The sequence below is a fragment of the Oryza glaberrima genome, chromosome 7 (assembly GCF_000147395.1).
Source record: "Oryza glaberrima chromosome 7, OglaRS2, whole genome shotgun sequence".
NCBI lineage: Eukaryota > Viridiplantae > Streptophyta > Magnoliopsida > Poales > Poaceae > Oryza > Oryza glaberrima.
Genome location: NC_068332.1, coordinates 23033359 through 23053395, shown reverse-complemented (window position 1 = coordinate 23053395; position 20037 = coordinate 23033359). Strand labels below are relative to the sequence as shown.

The 20037-nt window shown below is 43.1% G+C and overlaps 3 protein-coding genes across 3 annotated transcripts; 2 read left to right on the top strand and 1 right to left on the bottom strand.

The window, feature by feature from the left end:
• The first annotated feature begins 5591 nt into the window (after positions 1-5591).
• LOC127780443 (uncharacterized) lies at positions 5592-8989 on the top strand. The gene is made up of 5 exons (XM_052307348.1): positions 5592-5890; positions 5989-6062; positions 6698-6830; positions 8002-8265; positions 8367-8989. Exons 1-5 carry the CDS (start codon positions 5765-5767, stop codon positions 8634-8636), a joined length of 867 nt encoding a protein of 288 aa, XP_052163308.1. The 5' UTR covers positions 5592-5764; the 3' UTR covers positions 8637-8989.
• A 3054-nt stretch (positions 8990-12043) lies between these two features.
• LOC127779066 (transcription elongation factor SPT4 homolog 1-like) lies at positions 12044-14880 on the top strand. Its single transcript, XM_052305751.1, has 5 exons — positions 12044-12256; positions 12554-12645; positions 13218-13273; positions 14434-14495; positions 14591-14880. Exons 1-5 carry the CDS (start codon positions 12122-12124, stop codon positions 14639-14641), a joined length of 396 nt encoding a protein of 131 aa, XP_052161711.1. The 5' UTR covers positions 12044-12121; the 3' UTR covers positions 14642-14880.
• A 1195-nt stretch (positions 14881-16075) lies between these two features.
• On the bottom strand, positions 16076-19346 carry LOC127779064 (serine/arginine-rich splicing factor SC35-like). The gene is made up of 9 exons (XM_052305748.1): positions 19151-19346; positions 18964-19042; positions 18785-18864; positions 18621-18687; positions 17655-17726; positions 17051-17203; positions 16882-16965; positions 16549-16800; positions 16076-16463 (listed from the first exon to the last, which is right to left on the bottom strand). Exons 1-8 carry the CDS (start codon positions 19224-19226, stop codon positions 16584-16586), a joined length of 828 nt encoding a protein of 275 aa, XP_052161708.1. The 5' UTR covers positions 19227-19346; the 3' UTR covers positions 16076-16463; positions 16549-16583.
• Between the last annotated feature and the right edge of the window lie 691 nt (positions 19347-20037).

Genomic DNA, 20037 nt, shown 5'->3' with positions numbered 1-20037 from the left:
TTGGTCACTGATTCCCGTAGTCATTCTGTCCAACGTGCGAGATTGTCATTCAGAACGGGATAGTAGGGGTTTCCCTCAGTATTGCGTTGACGGTTCTGATGTGCTGGGCCGGAGTAGTCACTTGATTCTCCGCTTCCGCATTGGTGCGCATTGACGTGCCGACATCATCGATAGCCAATACCTCACGCGGCGTACTCGTTGTCGATGATCCATAGTCTTCGAGCAGGTGCAAGACTGATGGTTCGTGGGGATCGATGTCGATTACCCCAACAAATCGATCTGAAATCGGCGTCGCTCCTTGTTCCTTGTCTTCATCCCTGATGGGGTTGCGTGACTGCTGGACCTTAGGAGGTGGCGTCTTCATGGCGCTGAGAAAGACTTTGCAGCTCGAGAGGTCGTGATTCTTTGTCTTGTGAATAGGACAATAGACATCACGAGTTGGAGAGGTACGCTGAATTCCACGCTCTTTGCAGGCACGAATTTAAGCATGGACGTTGAGAAAGACCCAGCATGCTTGCAGGGTGTGTTTCCTGGTTTTGTGGATAGGACACCAGGACCTTGTCACCTCGGAAGTAATCCTCGTCGGCTCGTGATTCTTGTTGGAAATACAAGGCTTGGCCGCACTAGGATCCTTCTCAGGCTCGGATGTCATCGACGTTCCGATCTCTGCTTCAGCGGGAGGATCCTTTGACATGGAGTCGCCCCGGGTTGTAGCCATTGCGTTCTCGTTTCCGGCCATTGGCGGACCAGCTGAGATCGGCACTGTGGTGTAAACCGGAAAGACGATTTGGCCGACTTGAGTCCACACCAGTGTTGTTGAAGTAGGAACTCCTTGGTTAAGGCTGGTGTTGATGTTGTTGTCGACGAAGCTGGATGTCATAGTAGTAGAACCTTGAGCACCAAGTCCCCCTACCTGGCGCGCCACTGTCGACGGGGGATACCCGTAGACTGGATATAGAGGGTACTGGGTACGCTGGTACGAGGATCTACGTAGTACGACATCAAGCAAACAGGAAACAGGGATTATACTGGTTTAGGCCCCTTGGTAGGTAATAGCCCTAATCCAGTTGATATGGGATTATATGATGGAAACCACAGATTACAAAGGGAGTAGTGGAACTCGACGATACCGACAAGATCGTAGTCGAGTTGATCCAACTAGACCTCCCGACGACTTGGCTCCAATAAGCTTCGGCTTCGTAGGCTATGGTGGATGTGTTGGCTCTGAGGTTCGATGCCTTAGGTCCTCCCGAGGGGTCCCTTTTATATCGCAGGTCAACTGTCTCCAAGTAGGATTCGGAGACGCCGGACCGGACACGACACAATGACGACCCAGTTCTGACCGAGTAGGACTCCTTCCATCTGTGAACTCCATGATGAATTTCCTTAACGTATGCCGAAAACGTCCGTATACGCGTGAGCATACCATATCAATACGTGACGTATATCGAAAAGTAAAGGGTATACCTTACCCGTAACCCTGACAAAATTTATCAATACTTTCAATACAAAACAAACATATTAAATATTAGTTTTAATGATACTAATTTCATATTGTAGATTTTACTATATTTTGCTATAAACATGATATTTTTTAAAAAAAGTAAATCGTTCCCGCTCTATCCATGAGACACTGAGTAGCGAATAAATAAAATGCCACCTAAAGAAATAATAGAACTACTAAGAGAATCGGTAGGGTGTCAAACCAAACAAACCTGTTCTCCTTAATGATTTTTTCTTAAACATTGCTCAAATTTTGTCCAACGTTGTTGTTCTTCAAGCAATGGTGACCAATAAGGAAAAAAAAGAATGTACTAAAAGTCAATGAATGAATGATCAGAGGTCTCAATTTTGTTCACGAGAATAAGAATACAAGATTAACATCCACTTACAAAAGAACAAAAGGAAGGGCCCGACCCGATCGTTCGATCGAACAACCTTAATGAAATGAAAGAGAACACAAGAGAAGAGGATTAAAGGAGAGGCCCAGATTAGACGGTGACGTTTATACGTCATAAACGCATTGAGTGGCATACGACCACAAGCTAAGCAATGCTTCTACGTGAAGCCAAAGCTACAGATACACGGTGTTGATATAAAATGATTAATTAGTCGTTGGTCTGGCCCTATTTCTTTTGCTTTTCTGGAAAAAAAAATGTTAGGATAGTTAATCACCATACCTCTAATTAAGATAATGGTACGTCGTAGCTCTGAATCTTGATTTGCATCATATTATTTGTTGCTGAATAAAGAATGGTTAAGGTGGCCATTTGCCACCTCAAGGCCACCTGCAGCTTTCACTTGATAAATTAACATGCAAAACAGTGGAAGAGAGTGGATGCTTGATGGATGCATGGTAGCATTCGAACTTTTTTCTTGGACACATGAATTTCGCATAATTAAAGAAGTTCTCTTTCCCCTATATGATGGGAGAAATACAGTACTGCTTTCTTTCAGATAGGGCCTCAATTGTTAAAAAAAAAAGAGAAAGAGACATGCATCGTGACGATAAATCTAAATGGAGGTATGATTTTATAAATATTATAATCTCCCTGTTCCAAACTATATAATCACTGTTGAGTTTTCCACGAAAATTAAGAAGAGAAATGAAAAAATGAAATTAAACAATGTATGTTTGTGATTGGTTGAGATGAAAGAAATGGTTGAAGAAAAGTAAGTGAGAGATTAATTGTGTTTTTGATCGAGATAATGGAGTAAGAGAAGTGCTATATTTTATCATAAATTTTAAACAAAGGAATTTGCTATATTTTGGAGGGGAAGAAGTACAAAATAAGCAATTGAATTTAGTCGTGGCCGGTGATCGTGTTAGTGTCGTAAATGACATCAATCTATTTGTGACAACACCCATTAGTTGTCAATCGCCGAACCAAACTTCCCTGATCTCTTCGCTACCGCCCCTTGATACCATCACCAACGTGTCGTCTTATTAGAGTTAGATGCCCAAATAGGACCCATTTGGAGCACATAATCTTCATATATAATCATGCAGTGGAGAATAAATCCATTTTTTTACCCAAGCCCACTTTTGCAGAAAATGGAGTTTGCTTAGCTTGCTACTTCTGAAACTAGAAGTTGCACACTATATAATCACTTGAAAAACAAGCCACTGATCAAGAAAACACAAAAGAAGTTGGCTGTTCCTTTCTCCTACTTGAACAAAAAGTCTATCAATAAGCACAAAAGAAGCTGGATGTTCCTTTCTCCCTGTACCTAAGAAAACGGATGGTATGTTGGTTGAAAGGATTGCTTTGAACAGTTGGTGAGTTTGCATGGACTTTGGTTTGATTTGGTGCTCGATCATACACCTTGAGACGCGTCGATTGACAAGGTGTTTATGCCCACGAGGAAATCCGTTAGCAGTTGTGCACATCTGATAGATCCTATTGCAACCCCGTTTATGGTTGGGCAGTACAATCCTTAGTATGGACTAGCTTTACTAGGCTTGAGTACGGTGCCAAATCAAATCAAAATATCAAATCAAACATCGCTGCTGATAGCCAACATGGTACCTTCCTCATCTCATACCTCTCTGCACTTTGGTAAGCCAAGATTGATTACATTGGAGAGTGTCATCTTCCATAAGATGAAGTAGGGGAAGGGTGGTGGTTGAGTCCGGTGTATATCACTATATCTACCAGGGATTTAAATTCAAAAACATGTTTTTAATAAAAATTTAGTGAAGTTAGAGAATTGCAGTTGGTCTTAACCTATTTTATTGTGTTGATACAATGTATTTGTGACAATGTTGAATCTAGCATTTAGGGTATATGTGGTCTAACTTATCACCGGGTGTCGCTCTTGTCGTCTTGCCATCCACCAATCGTCGCAGAGGTGCAAATGATTCACTATGCGCGGCGTCGCGGCCCTTGTTGGCTTGTTGGGTTGGCGGTGATGCATCGATGTCGGCTTGGCTGCTTGATGACCTTGCGTCCCTGCTATGATCACACGACGTATGCCCCGACGACCGCTGCTATGATCACACGATGTCTGACCTGACGAACATTGCTATGATCACACGATGCAGTGAGAAATCGGAAAAAGACGAACGCGATGCAACACGCAAGACCGAGTCACCGAGAGATGACGACGCTTCAACCTCATACTTCACATGAGAGAGTTTTTTTGTCCTCGCCTTTCTTACCTTGGCTTCGGGTCATGAATTTTTTGGTGGTCGGGGGACTGTCAGACCACCATGTAGATACGTATATGGTTTACAAGTACATCCGTTTAAGGGGCTCTTTGAATTAAAGAATTTATATAGGAATGTCATAGGATTCAAATCCTATATGAAAATTTCCTATTTGGCCCTTTGATTTAAAGGATTGAAGTTTTCCAAATCATATGAAATTCCTATGGAATGACGCATTGCATGTGGAATTTGGAAAAAATTTAGCAAGAGCTCTAACCTCTTGGAAAATTTTCTTTGAGTCTATCTCTCTCATCCGATTCCTATGTTTTTCCCACGCTCCAATCAAATGATCATTCCTATATTTTTTCTGTGTTTTGCAATCCTATGTTTTACACTTTAATTTCTGTCAGAATCTTGTATTTTTCCTATTCCTCCATTTTTTTTCAACCATGCGATTCAAAGGGCCCTAAACGTGTGTTAGTAGGATGTATTTGTGAGTATGGCCATGCTTAAGATCCCACCTCAAAATTTTTCACCCTATCACATCGAACGTTTGAATGCATGCAGAAATTATTAATATAGGCTAAAAAATAATTAATTGCACAGATTGCTACTAATTTGTGAGACAAATCTTTTAAGCTTACTTGATCCATGATTTAATAATATGGTGCTACAGTAAACATTTGCTAATGACGGATTAATTAGGCTTAATAAATTCGTCTCGCAGTTTACTGATGAATTCTTTAATTAGTCTTTTTATTAGTGCCCAAACACCACATGCGATACCCTATATAATATCCGATGTGGTACACCAAAACTTTACACCTATAAATGCCTATGTACTCAGTACTCACCTGTCCTAGTAATTAAAAAATATCAAGCACCAAATATTCCTTAACAAATCCAAATTTAGGTGGCTGTAGAGAAATACTACACTACTGTACACTACATTCCTGCGGGAGAGCAGAGCACAAGGAGTAGCAGTAGGAGTGGATTATACAAGTACCACGCGTCTAGAACATTCTCTCAAGTCTCATCCACTGGTGGCAACGGCAACGCAACGGCCATGAGAGAGAAGTACGGAGTACTCCTACTAGGAGAGTACGTACAAAACGGCAACGGCAACGGCGACGCGCAATCCGTCCGTTTCGTTCCGTACGAGCCGCCGGCGTTCAAAAATTCAAAAAAGCACAGGGCGAGCGAGTACGTTACGGGGTTGCGGGGGTGGAGCAGCAGCGCACACGGCTCGCTCCCCGTTCCCCGTCACGCGGTCAACCCGCCCATGCATTCACGCGCCGGGGCCCCACCGGTCAGCCACCCGCGCGGAGGATGCGGGCCCCACGTGTCATCGGCGTTGGAGGTGGTGGGTGGGGGCGCGGGTGCGGTGTGGCGTCTTTATAAAGGAGGGGGGCTAGCGACCCCTCACCTTCCTTCCATTCGACTCCACTCCACTCCCCACCTCACCTCGCCTTTTTAGAGAGAGAAAGAGAAGAGAGCGAGCTCGACGAGGAGAGAGAGAGAGAGAGGAGTCACCTCACCTGCACCTGAGCTAGAGAGAGAGAAAGAGAGAGAGAAGAGGAGGAGGGTGGTGGAGGAGGAGGCCGGGAGGGGGAGATGGAGAGGCCGGCGCCGGTGAGGAAGTCCCACACGTCGACGGCCGACCTGCTGACGTGGCCGGAGGGCGCGGCCCAGGAGCTCGCCGCCGGGGCCACGCCGCCGCCCAACCGCCGGCCGCACCAGGTCCCCCGCCGTCTTCTCCCGAGTCCTTGCCATTGCTCAGCGAAGGCGTGCTCGCTTGCTTTGCCTGATTTTTTTTTTTTTTTTTGGGTTTGGTGCAGCCGTCGGAGGCGATCAGTAAGGTGGTGTTCGGCGGGCAGGTGACCGAGGAGGAGTTCGAGAGCCTCAACAAGAGGTGAGATTGTGAAGGGAAGCTCGTGTGTGTGTGTGTTCGTGGCTGTGAATGGGATGATGATTCCGTGTTCTTGTTCTTGTTTTCTTCTTCTGAGTTTTTTTTTTTTTGACCCTGGCCATTAGATCTCTCAATTTTGAGGCTCCATCCTTTGGGAAAGATCGAATTTCCTACGGTGTTTTAGCTGATCTGCTACTATGAAATGACGTCGAGTGAAATCCACTGGATTTGAGTTTCAGTTAGGTCGGTGAGATGTGCACGATTAGTTTTTTTTTGGATTTGAACTACTAGATTGTAGTGTCACATAGGGATATGGCACAGCCCTTGATCTCACCCACAAGAATGATACGAGTACCTTGCAGTGTTACAGTTTGAATCTGACTGCACCTTGCACCATGCTATTGTGCTTCCATGTTAGGATTTTGGAACGTTCTTGTCGAATTACTATTGAGCTACTGATAATCTCGGTTTGTGTATGTTTTCACAATAGAAAAGTTTGTGAACATCTCACTATCTTGGTGTTTTGAGCATTAGAAATGATTTAATCTAATGGTTTTCTTGCTCCCACTGTTATTGCCAATTTACAAGCTGCAGTGATGCGCAAACTAAGCAGTCGGGTTATTATTTCTTTCTTTCAGGAAACCATGCTCAGCTCCCAAATGGAAGGAGATGACAGGAAGCGGCATATTTGCAGCGGAAGGCGAGGTTGAGGAGGACGAGTCAGCCAATGCTTCTGCAACGCCCGTCCGAACGGTTTCTAAGAATTATCAGGTGGTTCTTTCTGCAAAACATAAAATTATATGCGTTCTTTTTCACTGTCATCTCAAAGTTGTTTTTTCACACTTTTTTTCAGTACGAAACTTCATTAATTTCAGATGCTATGCTAGAAAATTGAGAGGGAGTGCTTACTTAACAGTTTCCTGTTTTGCACATATTTGGATGGCATTTATAGAAGTAGCAGCTAATTGCTAAACTGAAACTTTGAGTCCCACAGAAGTTGTTGGGATGAATCATGTGGGATTTGGGAAGGGTGTACACACACCGGTTGGTAGCCTTTCCTTGCAATTGAAATGGACCTTTTCAGTAGATAACTAAAATGGACCTCAATATTGAAGAAATTTTGACGAGTAATATTTGAATTGGTTTCACGGGTAATAATCACTGTGGCAGGTCATTTGCCTTATATTTTGACTTGTCATCTCTTTTGTTCTATTGGTCACATATCAGTATTTCTTAGTAGGAAGTTTCATCCTTCTTTTTTTTCAGACGATGTGCTAAACGTTTGAGAGAAGTGATCATTAACAGTGTCCTGTTTTATATACACATTTTTACGCCAGTTACAGAAGCTACTGAATTATTAAATCAAACTTATTGAGTGTTCTAACCTCTAAGGGTCAGAAGTTGTTGGGTTGAGTGTTACGGGAAGGATTTACTATGTGGACACATTGGTTGGTAACCTTTCCTTTTAATAGAACTGGACCTGTTGACTAAACTATTAGGTGACCCTTGATATTCAATAACTTAGGTTGATAGACAATAGGATTTAGGTTGTCAGGTACTCTTTTATATTTTGTTTTTTTGTCCCTCACAAGGTACAAGGTATATATTTTTTGAGAGTTACAAAAATGTACTGCATGAAATTTCTAAGGAAGCAAAATGATTTTGTAATACTTACTGCAAATTTATCTATAGTGTTTATGAGTTCTCCCCTGAACATATTTTCTCGAGTTTCATCGAAAGATTTAAATTTCTTTGCGGCTTATATGCTCGAGTAAGTTGCTGACCACTGACCACTATCTGGTTGGTAATGTTTTCAAAGTACATAGATGAATTACATTTGACTTGTATAGCTTATAGTACTATACTAGTTGACTACAACTAGAGATGATTTAATCCTGATGTTTCTAATTACAGAAACTAAATCTGATTTGTCGAATTACAGGCCATTAGCACTATAAGTCATATCTCATTCGCGGAGGAAGAAAGTGTTTCTCCAAAAAAGCCGACTTCGATAGCTGAGGTGGCGAAGCAGCGCGAGCTAAGTGGCACGCTTCAGAGCGAGGATGAGAGTAAGATGAAGAGGCAGATATCCAATGCGAAATCGAAGGAGCTCAGCGGCCATGACATCTTTGCTCCTCCAGAAGATCCCAGGCCACGCAACTCCGTGAACGGCTCGACCTCACAAACCCCGGGCAAAAATGCACAAGTCCTGACCTCTAAACACAGCTCCAGCTTTTCTGCTCAGTGCTTCAACCTGCACTGCAATGGTCGTTCTAACTTACTGATTGTTTTGATCTGACTCAACAGGTGAGCACCATCACGTTCGGAGAGGCTGACACCGACAGCGTGGTGAAAACGGCGAAGAAGATCCCGGAGAAGAAGCTGACGGACCTGACGGGCAACGATATCTTCAAAGGCGATGCTGCCCCGGGGACGGCGGAGAAGCACCTGAGCACGGCGAAGCTGAAGGAGATGACCGGCAGCGACATCTTCGCGGACGGCAAAGCGCCGTCGCGGGACTACCTTGGTGGGATCCGCAAGCCCCCCGGCGGCGAGAGCAGCATCGCGCTGGTCTAACAAACAAAACAAAACCCCCTGATGGATGGACATAGCCTACTACGACATTCTTGGACTCGTCCTCCCCGTTGCCGTCATTAGGAGTGATTTTTTTCTTCTAGGAGAGCTTCTTTGATGAGACTGATCGATTGAACTGCTGCTGCATGGTTTGTTTCCATTTCTTTTTCTCGGCTTCTTTTTTTTTTTTGTTTAATCTGATCGATGATGGTGTGGGTGCGGCAAAGCAACGGTGATGGATATCTAATTTAACATTTGGTGTGCATGTGATGATGCGGTTGTGGTTGGGATGGTTGCTTGGTTTGGTTGGTCGGTTGGTTGTGGCGTACCTAATTGTAACAACCCAAATTGGTGTATTTGTTCTACTATAGTTGCATGACTTGATGTCCCAGCTGCCTGCCCGCGAGATCCAAGTGAGCAATATTGCCTTTCTTGGCCTGTTCAGGGAACTTCTGTTAGCTTTAATTTTTCCTAGAATCTTCCGCTTACGACAATTTAGATTTTCATCTGTATTCTGAAAATATTTAGTTGTAGAATCCAAAAAATAAAATTAAATTATGAAACTGATGAAAACATAGCCTTTTTAAATTCTCAACTGTACCTTTTGAAGTAAAAAACATATTAGTAAAACTTAGCCTTTTTGGATTCTCAACTACTACTAGGGGTGTGTTTAATTCACGTTAAAATTGGCTCTATTCGGAAGCCGGTTACTGCGGCTGGCTGCAGCAGCTTGAACAGTATTTTTTATTGCTTATTCAGTTGTTGCATACTTATGGTACATCGCTGTGGTTGCACAACAATTGCTGTCGAACACAGTCATTGGAAGTTTGGTTGAAATTGAAACGATGTGATGAAAATATTGAAAGTTTATATGTGTAGAAAAGTTTTGATGTGATGAAAAAGTTGGAAGTTCGAAGAAAAAGTTTAAAACTAAACCAGGCCTAGGCCTAGGCCTATATGTTGTGTTGCTGCTGGCTACCCTTGCATCCCTGCATGTTGCCTGCGTGCGTCCCTGTTGGCAGGTCAGGGGGAATTCAGGATGGTTCGTTCCCGTCAGTAATCTCTGTGCTTTTTTTATCTCAATTATTGCGACCTTGTGATGAGCTGAGCATTGGTGTTCGCTCGTCTCTCTGTCTTTGCTCCCCTTTGAAGAGCTAGCTGTGCTGTACTGTACTGATCTCGGAGGAGAAAAGAGATGGAATCTTTTCAGCCTTACAGATTACCATGTTGCCAACTTTCCAATCGAGATGGGGAGAGAATCATGGGAGTTGCTAAACGGAGAGAAAAAGAATGGATGCAGCTGCTGATTCCGTTCATTGGGATGCGATTGGCTTGGCTTGGCTTGGTGTGATGAGCAGCAGGTAATTGGATGGGAACAGGTTGGACTGGCAAATCCTGGGATCATTCTGACGCCAAAGTTTAGTAGTAAAAGTGTTGTCAAAAGCGTTGCGTTGCCTCGTTGGATCCCCTCTCTCCAGACTGTCACTCAAAATTAATCGAGTGAGCAGGCAATTTGATGCATATATTCAGATATAAGTATATTTCCTTCTTGTGATGCCGATAAAAATGTGTCGGCCTTAAGGTAGCCTGTGTGATTTTCACACGTCGCCAAGTACATTAGTACAACGCAACATTGATCTTTTACTCTTTAGAGCAGGTACAATAGCAGACTATTCCAGCTATAAACATATTTTAATGAGATAAAAGATGAGAGAGAAGAGCAACGGGCTACAGATCTGTAGCCAGCTGCAGCACAGACTCTAAGACGCAGTGTGTATATGGCAGATGGGACCATATATTAATTGTATAGTAAGCAACCATTATATGAATTAGCTATTAAATTAGCTATAGATAAATTGGAGCTAGTAGTGAGCTGTACTATTAGACTTGCTCTTAGGGCATTTACCACGAGTGGTCTCGCTCTCCCGTCCAATTCAAGCCGCCACCTCAACCGGGAGTGGTCTCATAGGGGTGTGCATGCCCTAACAAAAGCAAGAATTATAGATGGCCAAAAGGCCCAAGGCCCAACGGCCCGGCCCATGGCACGACATTTGTGCCCGGCCCAAGCACGGCACGGCCCGACGGAGGTCGGGCCCGTGCCGGCCCGGCCCGACCACCGGGCCGTGCCTGGGCCCCTCCACCGGTACGTTGGGCCGGCCCGGTCGTGCCGGCAGCTAGGCCCAATACACAAAAAAATATGGGAGTAAAAATAGACATTATATGCCATGGACGAAAGAATAGGGATCTAAAATAGACTTTTTTTTATCTATACATATGTCAGCCGAAGAGGAGGGATAGGAAATAGAGTTATTTTAGCTATATATATATATATATATCAGCTCAAAGAGGAGGGACGGAAAATAGACTTATTTTAGCTATACATATGAAATAGCCCAAAGAGGAGGGATGAAAAATAGACTTATTTTTAAAAAGGCCCGATGGGCCACCCATGCCTTCAGCCGGCACGGCACGGCCCGACAGCTAGTGGGTCGTGCCTGGGCGGGAGGAGCAGCCTATGGGCCGGCACAGCTCGATAGGCACGTGCCGGTCCGATGGCTGCTGGGCCGTGTCCAGCCGTGCCTGGGCCGGACCGTGCCGGGCGGGCCTTTTGGCCATCTATAGCAAGAATGTCGACTTAGAAAGTGCCCTCGTGTGGAGCCCCATTGTCTCGTCTGGGTAGGGTAGTAAAGGACATAATTTTTTAGCCTATAAAATTTGAAGACCATGTCTAAAATGGAGTGGACTTGATTTATATATTATTTTAATCTAGAAATATTTAAGGGCTAAGCAGGGTTGTGAAATAGCCTATAAGCCTTGACCTATTACCACTACTACATCAAAATTACTTTTTTCAAAACCCATTTAAGCCACTATGAATTGAGAAGGGATATCCGTGAGGCTACTTTTGCACTCTAAATACACCTGGTAGAATGTAAAGTTGCGGTGACCTTCCTTTCATCAGTCGTTTTGATTTTTTTATTATCTTTTTTAAGTTTATCCAAGTTTATAAAATACTAATATACTAACATTTTTTACACAATACAAAGATATATCAAAATATATTATATGACAGTTTTAATGAAAACTAATTTTGTGTTGTAGACGCTGCTAATTTTATTTCTATAAGATCGAACTTAAAAAGTTTGACTATAACAAAAATTTAAAGCGACGTACAATTTTAAACGGAGGGAGTACTACAAATATATTTTTATAGGTGTCCCAAAAAATCGTAAAGAAAAAAGGAATTTCATTCAGCAGGTAAATAACAAATCCAAATGAAAATTGATTGGTTCAAAATCATCTTGCTGTTGTTGTATACAAGTAGCGACGGCCCAACAAAATGTCCTAGTGGGCTTTAAGCCCGAAGCGTCACACGCGGCCCTGTAATGAGACGACAAGCTCCAGGAGAGTCGACGAGAGAGAGAGAGAGAGGGAGAGGAGAGAGAGGAAATTGGAGAGGAGAGAGAGAGAGAGAGAAGCTGGAGAGGATGAGGGGCGGCGGCGGCGGCGGTGGCGGCGACGGGATGATGGACGACGGGCCCAAGTACGCGCAGATACCGACGAGCTTCGGCCACGAGCTCCGCGCGTGCCTCCGCTGCCGCCTCGTCAAGACCTACGACCAGGTGCGCACCGCCCCCGAGCTCCTCGCCTCGACGGCTTAGGGTTTCGTGTTCATGCTTGTTTCCGTATCGAATCGAGGGTTAATGCTTATTCGGGAGGAGTAATCTGTGCTCCGCGGGATGGGGTTTGCTACCGGCTTTGCTCTCGTTCTCGATCTCCTGCTTCGGCGTTGCTCGTGCGAACCTGCAAGCCTGCAGTGTTTAGGGATTGTATCTTCGTGAGAAATTAGTTTTGATTTCGTTGGTGTTTTTGCTGCTGCTGCTTTATTTTTTTCCCTGATAACCGTATGGATTGCACAGTTCATGGAGCAAGGCTGCGAGAACTGCCCCTTCCTCGACATGGAAAGGGATCACGACAACGTCGTCAACTGCACCACCCCCAACTTCACAGGGTAACGTCCATGCCGCGCTGCACTAACCTTATAAGTTGTTTGTGTTTCATATATTGTATTATTGTTGCTATGTCGGCCGCTCCTGGCGATTGTTCGCCTGCTTGGAGAGCGGAGTGGCGATTCTGCGCTGTTAGCAATCTCCTAACGATAAGGGATGTGAATTGTGCTTTGGCATAAACCGACTCGTGGACCGATAAGAAGCGAAAAGGAATGCCTTGCTTGACTTTCATCCTTTATTTATGTTGATTGTGGGTCATATGAAAATAGTCTCCTTTGTGAAAATTCATATCATATTGTTTACTTCGAAATGGTAGCCCATGGAGTACCAGTGGCACATGCACACAGACAATGAGACAAATACTCCTTCCGTCCCACAGTATAGTAACTTAGGATTAGATGGGACATGGGGTTTGCTATCATAGCTATGTTGCTATTTTTTCGGAAAACCTTTTATGCATGCTTTCTGTGAATTATGCAGTTCACTGTTTTCTAGAATCCAATTGCTTTGTACTATCGTGCTACGCTGAGAGTGGATATAATCAGAGCTAACTAAGATGCTTTTCTGTGCTCAGAATAATCTCCGTGATGGATCCTGGTAGGAGTTGGGCTGCTCGTTGGTTGAGAATTGGTGAGTACGTAGCTCTCCCATGAGTCTGCTATTATTCTTCAATGAAATTACAGTCACCTTTTAGTTTGTTGTCACTTGATTTCTTCCCACACCACCCAATTTTCGAGATTAAGTTATGGAATTTCCTAACTGAAGGTAACATGCACAGCTTAGCGGTGTGTTATAGCCTTATAGGTCAGTAAGTTCTAGCTGTCCTTTTTGCGTGCTGAGGCATAGCCAGTTGGTAGGCTGAAGATATCTCACTGCAGTTTCTATTGACTTGGTTTTATGTCTCACTGATTACATTCTGGTAATTATAAAACAGAACGAATAAAAACTTTTGGCCATGGTATGGCCTGCACTTTGCAGTGCCCAGGAATTCATTCTCAAATCCTGGTGTTCGATGGCAATCTGCTGAGTTAACACACTGGAGTTACTGTAAAAATAAATAAATTTTGCAGGTGTTCTTATATAGTTCAGTATAGTCAGGTAGTGATTGGCAAACTTCTCTACATCATACTAGTTTGTATCTTTTGACTTAGGCAGTTACCCCCCTCCTTCCCAAACAATTGACACTCCACACTCAAAAATTGTGCCACAACAATGGTCACTTTAGCTCCATTCCCTCCGACCACCTCCCATTCAAATTTCTCACCATCTTAGCCCCAACCACTCTCCCACTCAACATTCCTCATTTAATGAGAGACATTTACTAGTAGGTTATTTTCTTTCCCTACTTGGTCATGTTCTTTTCTTTTAACTCCAAACTTCAACTTCTCCGTTTTCCGTTAGTATGTTTTTCGAACTGTTAAATGGTACATATTTTGCAAAAAAATTCTATATAGAAGTTGTTTAAATAAATCCATTTAATTAATCATGTGCTAATGAGCTTTCTCGTTTCACGTGTATGAAAAATTCTCCTCCAAAATGAGGCAAAGAACGCACCCACTCTCCTAAAATGACAAATTGTTTTGAGATGGAGGGAGTACCTTGTTGGCCTTTTCTTTTCTTTTTCTTCCTTTTTTTTTGCGAAATACTTGTTACAGACTTGCTAGAGGATCACTTTTGTTTTTACGTGTAAAATACATGAATTAAGATGTGTGTTCAACAGTTCAAGTGTCTAGCTTCTAGAGCAACCGAAACAATCTCATTTGTCATGTGTTCCTTTTCGCAATCTGCAGGGAAGTTCATCCCTGGGTGCTATACGCTGGCTGTCGCGGAGGAGCTTCCGGAGGAGTACCAAGTAGGAACTTAGTGCACTTTTGTCTACCCATTTGTTCTTTCATTTCGGTGCATTTCTAGGAGATATCATAATTTGTGTTCCTTCGTTCGTTCCAGAGCGTTTGCCAAGACAACAATGTGCAATACTTCCCTCCGAAGCGTGTCTGAACAAGCCATATATAGTCCCTTCAAGAGAACAGCGTGCCTGAACAACCTATATTCCCTTCGGAGCGTCACGATCCTGAAGCAAATACTATGCACATGTGTTTTTATCTAGATACATTCCTTGCCAAGGGAACTGCTGTTACCTGTTGTGTCCATGCTTAGAGCAGCTAATCAGCAATTGACCGTGCACTTCTGTACTTGAACAACTCAAGAGTGGTCCTAAACAGCAGTGTTTCAATCTACTCTAACGCAATGTGCGCTTCTTAGCTAGGAATACGTGCGCTTCTATGCGCATTCATATTACCTGCCATTTTCGTTCATGGGCCATCAGGATTCAGATATGTGTGCATCCATGCTGCACGGATCGATTCACCTTACCAACGGATAGAGCAAAATGCCAACAAAACATTTTTCTTCTGAATTTGCACATTTGTTTTCAACAGAACATGTTATTATTGTGCAGCTAAATAGAAGAGCCACAGATATCAGAATGTAACCAAGCAATGAACAGCTGAACACAATGATGCACAAAGGCTAATGCGTTTTTGTCAATTTGCCATTTCATATTTTCCATGAGACCGAAATTTTTGGTAGTATGAAGCATGTTCAGAGCAGTTGTCATACATCACGGTTTCAAATTACAGTCCTAACAGGAAAATTATGAACCATGAAACTTGTTCGGCCAGGCTAGGGCCACGGCATGTTCCTTTGGCAGCAAATCCCCAGTGGTCAAGTCGCTTCAAGAAGGTACCGGGCGTCCGGGCCAACCAAGCGAATCTAACTCTGCAACTGAGAGTTCTCCCAAACTATTGCTATAAAGGAAGGTGAAGTACAGCAAATACTAATATATGCAATGATCTCTATCGAGCTATTAAATTGTTATGCTGGTCACACAACATAGTTAACGCGGTAAAACATAGCTTTTACATCATTTAAAACATTAATTAATGACCGAACGTGAGTGTGTTTTCTGAACCATGGGGTAAGGTACTAAGATGAATTTATCACTTTATCATAATCACATAAGACTACAATTTCTATTCACTAATCATATAGGCTGGTAAATTATGTCATATATGAGTCCATACGACTAAACTACAGGAATCATTCATTATACAGCAATAGCAAACCATCGAGAATGCAAAGCTAATTGTTCGGAAACATTCTGTGCTCAAATACACAACTCCAAGTTCTAAAAAATGCACACATGCACAATGAAAGACGGCATTTCAAAATCCAAGTTCTAAATCGCTGGCATGCACCATCCATGAACAGAGCATTTCAACAATGCATGACGGGAAACAGTTATTATGAAACTCAGCTAAATTCAAACAGTTGCAATGAAACTCAACTAAATCAATGGGACCTTACTTGTCAGCATAACGAGTGCAGACAGCAAAGGATGTAAGCAGGCGGCAAAACGATATTACCATCATCTCATCATCGTCACCATCACCATCATCATCAAGGCAAACAGCACAAAACAATATCAACCGCAACAGCAACAGCAACTTGGATGTTGACCACACTATCAGCCAGCACCTCTTCATCCCATCATGGAACTAGAAAGGTTCAAATTACCATTTATAGTAAGTACCAAGTACCAAAAGAAAAGTGGTACTATCAAATGCTAAGAGACAAGTCTGTATGAAAAGGAATTGAAGTACATATAGTTCTTAACAAGCGTTAAGGTGTTCACAAGAAACCAGTGTTCACTTGTAACAGCAACAGATAGCACTCCCTGTAACTTCCAATTTTTCACCGGAGCCTTCCATCATCAGGCACCGAACAGCCTCTTGACATGAGCAGCTCTACTCCATTCATCCTATTAGACAGAAACATAAGATGTATTTTTTTAAAAAAAAGACATTTAACTACAATGACTTAAACTATGTGAACAATCCAAAGACCTCAGCTGTTTGATGCATATTCTTGATATTCAGCTTTACGTCGAAGGGCTACGAGAGCGCCTAGGCTCATCATAGCGCTTGACAGGAGATCCCTCTTGAGAAGATGGTGTCCTGCGAGGAGAGCGACTAGGGCTTCTGCGCACAGGCGAAGCACTAGGGCTTCTACGTGCAGGCGAAGCACTGGGGCTTCTGCGTGCAGGCGACATACTGGGGCTTCTTTTTGCACTGGGGCTTTTACACACAGGCGATTGACTGTCAGAAATAACATAACAAAAGGCAGCAATATTAATGTCGTTCAGTAAAACAACAAAACTAATTCTCCCATGTGCATACCTGTGTTTGCCACGCTTCCTGTAATCATCAGGACTGTAGCTACGACTCCTGCTACGACTCAGGCTTCTGCGTGCAGGTGACACACTGCAGGTAATCATAGAATAAGAAGACAGAAAGATTGTGAAAACAAGAAAGATAAAAATAACAAAGTCAATTATCTAATAATTACCTGTCTCTGCCACGTCTCCTGTAATCATCAGGAGTGTAGCTGCGGCTCCTGCTACGACGACGATAATCTCTCTCCCTATACCTGTCACGTCCATATCTATCTCTACTCCGACTCTGCTTTCTATAGTCTCTCTCCCGATAGTCATCACGGTACCTTCAAATGTGGTATACAATATGATTATAAACAGGATATCAATACACAAAGTGAACAAGGGCCCAACTACGAAGGGCATGACCAGAATAAGCTTGGTAATACACAATAGCATATCCCAAACTGACAGCTTATCTAAATATTACAACAAAAAAGCAACGTTAAAGAACTACAAAGATCTGTACTCTGTAGTACTAGAGGCAACAACACCAACAATAAAAGTTATGACATGTTTTTTATGAATCTGGTATATGTGACAAATGAAACAGAATGTTTGAGCACAATGTCGCAAATGGAATCATGAAATGCCCATTGGGTTAAACGTTGAAACACACAGAAAGTTAATAGAAGTAGAGAACACATTTTTTCCTCCTTTTGCAGACCACCCAAAGTCCTGAATCACTTTTAAGAAATACTATGTGTAAGCATAATATTTAGAGAAATGATGTAATACCCCCGTCTTGGACTGCGGCTTCTGGAACGACCCCTAGACCTTGGAACTGTCTCCATGATTTTTCCTTTATGGCTGCATAATCCAGATAAGAAGGTTAATTGTACATGCATAGTTAAATCCTAACAAGGAGAGCAGCTTTACCACATGACATGTGCCAGTTAATTTTTAACATGGGATGCTTTACTACGAAATATTTAGAATAATAAACTCTAATTTATGCTGCCAGAACACATAAGATGAACTTGCTTTTGACCACTACATAGTACTATAAATCATTTTCTGTACAACTGTACCTAACAAGCCTCTTGACAAAATTTACAACTTATTGCCTAACAACATCATGGTTAAGTGAATGTACAATATTTTGCAACTAAACCACAGGTGTTGAGCCCTTCAACGTTGTTGTTGATGCACAAACGGGAAAAAAAAAACTTTGGGATGCCATATTCCTCAACAAATTTATGACAAGCTATACAACTTAGTAAATAAGCATTGAACCTCATAAAACTAACAATAACATCATACTACTATTAGATAAAGATCTGGTGTTGACTAAGTAATTTGCAAGGGAATGTAGAAGTAGAGCTAACTTCAAAACTTACTTTAGGTGTGATAACTTGCTAGAGTTTTTTCTTTGTTTTACTCAGTTACATCCTTACATGGTAGTTTTAGCACTGCAAAAGGCTAAATCCTAATGTATAAGCTCACACTTCCAACCAGGAGTTGCTGAAAGTTATATTTAACAACCACCAAAATTATCATGGCCCAAGTAAATCAGACAACATATACCAATATACCATAATACAATTTTCGTTTAACATGCAATTTCTAGATTATTTTGCCTCCTGGGATAAATAAGGGCATCCTACGAGAGCCTCCAATTAGACAGAGATATAGACATGCCATCAACATTTAATGTTTCATCCATGATTACTTGAGCAACGATAACGAAACAGTGCATCTTACATTCGTTCAGCGTTCGGGCCGTACTTGGCAAACTGCACCATGATCTCCCTTCCATCTACCACTCTCCCTGAAAAAAAAAAAAACTCAGACAGCAAATCATCAACAGCGCAAACCCATCAATCTCAAACTGCATGAATCACTGTCTCGTTATCGATGAATCTCACCGTCAAGCCGATCGACTGCCTTCTGCGCCTCGTCCTCATACTTGTACCTCACGAACGCAAACCCTCGCGAATCACCAGTCCTAGAACAGACAGTACAGCCGACCTAATCAGCTCCCAATTCCCCAAACCCTAGAAATTCTATGTGCCCCAGTTCTCACACTCCTCGTCACCATACTAACCTGCGGTCCCTAGGGATGTAGATGTCGACGACCTCGCCGTACTTCTCGAAGAGAGGGGAGAGGTCATCCGCCGTAGTGCCTGCGGAACACACGAGCAACAACTCGATTCAGAACCCCCCGAGGAGAAGCGAACACACAGCGCGCGCGCCGCACGAGATGGATAGAGAGCGAGAGAGAGGAAACTGACGGAAGGTGATGTTGAGGACGAGGAGGGAGTAAGTGTCGCGGATCGGCGGCGGGCCGGAGCGGCCGAAGCGCGACATGTCTCGCCGGAGCGGAGCGCGGCGGGTGGCGCGGTGGCCGGGACGCGGCGCGGCCGGTGGAGACGGTGAGGGCGAGGATGAGAGAGGTCGGGGTAGGGTGAGGGTGGCCACAGAAAAAAAAACAAAAAAAAAAAAACAAGTCGCCGATACTTCTAGGCTCGCACGCACGCGGCACGGGTTCAGCACACGATTGGGCCACGGCCTGCTCGAGCCCACACTTTCCATGTGGGCCGTCGTGATTTCACATCGAACCGGCCCAGTTCAGCCTGCCGTTCATCTCGACTCTATCTTCTTGTTCGATCTTTTCTCTCTTTTTTTTTTAAAGAAAAACACAGTACAAATATATACACTCACAGCCGTGTATGCTCACCATTATAAACATAAACACCGCACATCATACCTCTATAAGCACCTCCTAAGATTTGGGATGGTATATTTTAAGGATTGACAAAGTCACCACAGCGCGCGTCGACATCCTACCCTTACCTTATGAGCACTTCCGCAAGTCTGGGCTAACATATTTTGAGACATCATACTTTATAGACACTTCCAAAAGAGTGGGTAATATATTTTAAGATTGGCAAAGTAATCACGGACGTCTCGTTATTAAGGAGTACTTAATACTTTTGGCTCTCGGGAGTCTCTTTGTAGAATACTTGGCCTACCACTAAAAGAATAATTAACCGTAAATACGGGCAACTCTGTCTAGGCTTGAAGTCATATGGGTTAGTTCAATTACAAGAAAGCTAACCATTTATATGCTTAACACTTCACAATCTTGTTCGATCTTTTAGCATGCTAAAGATGATTT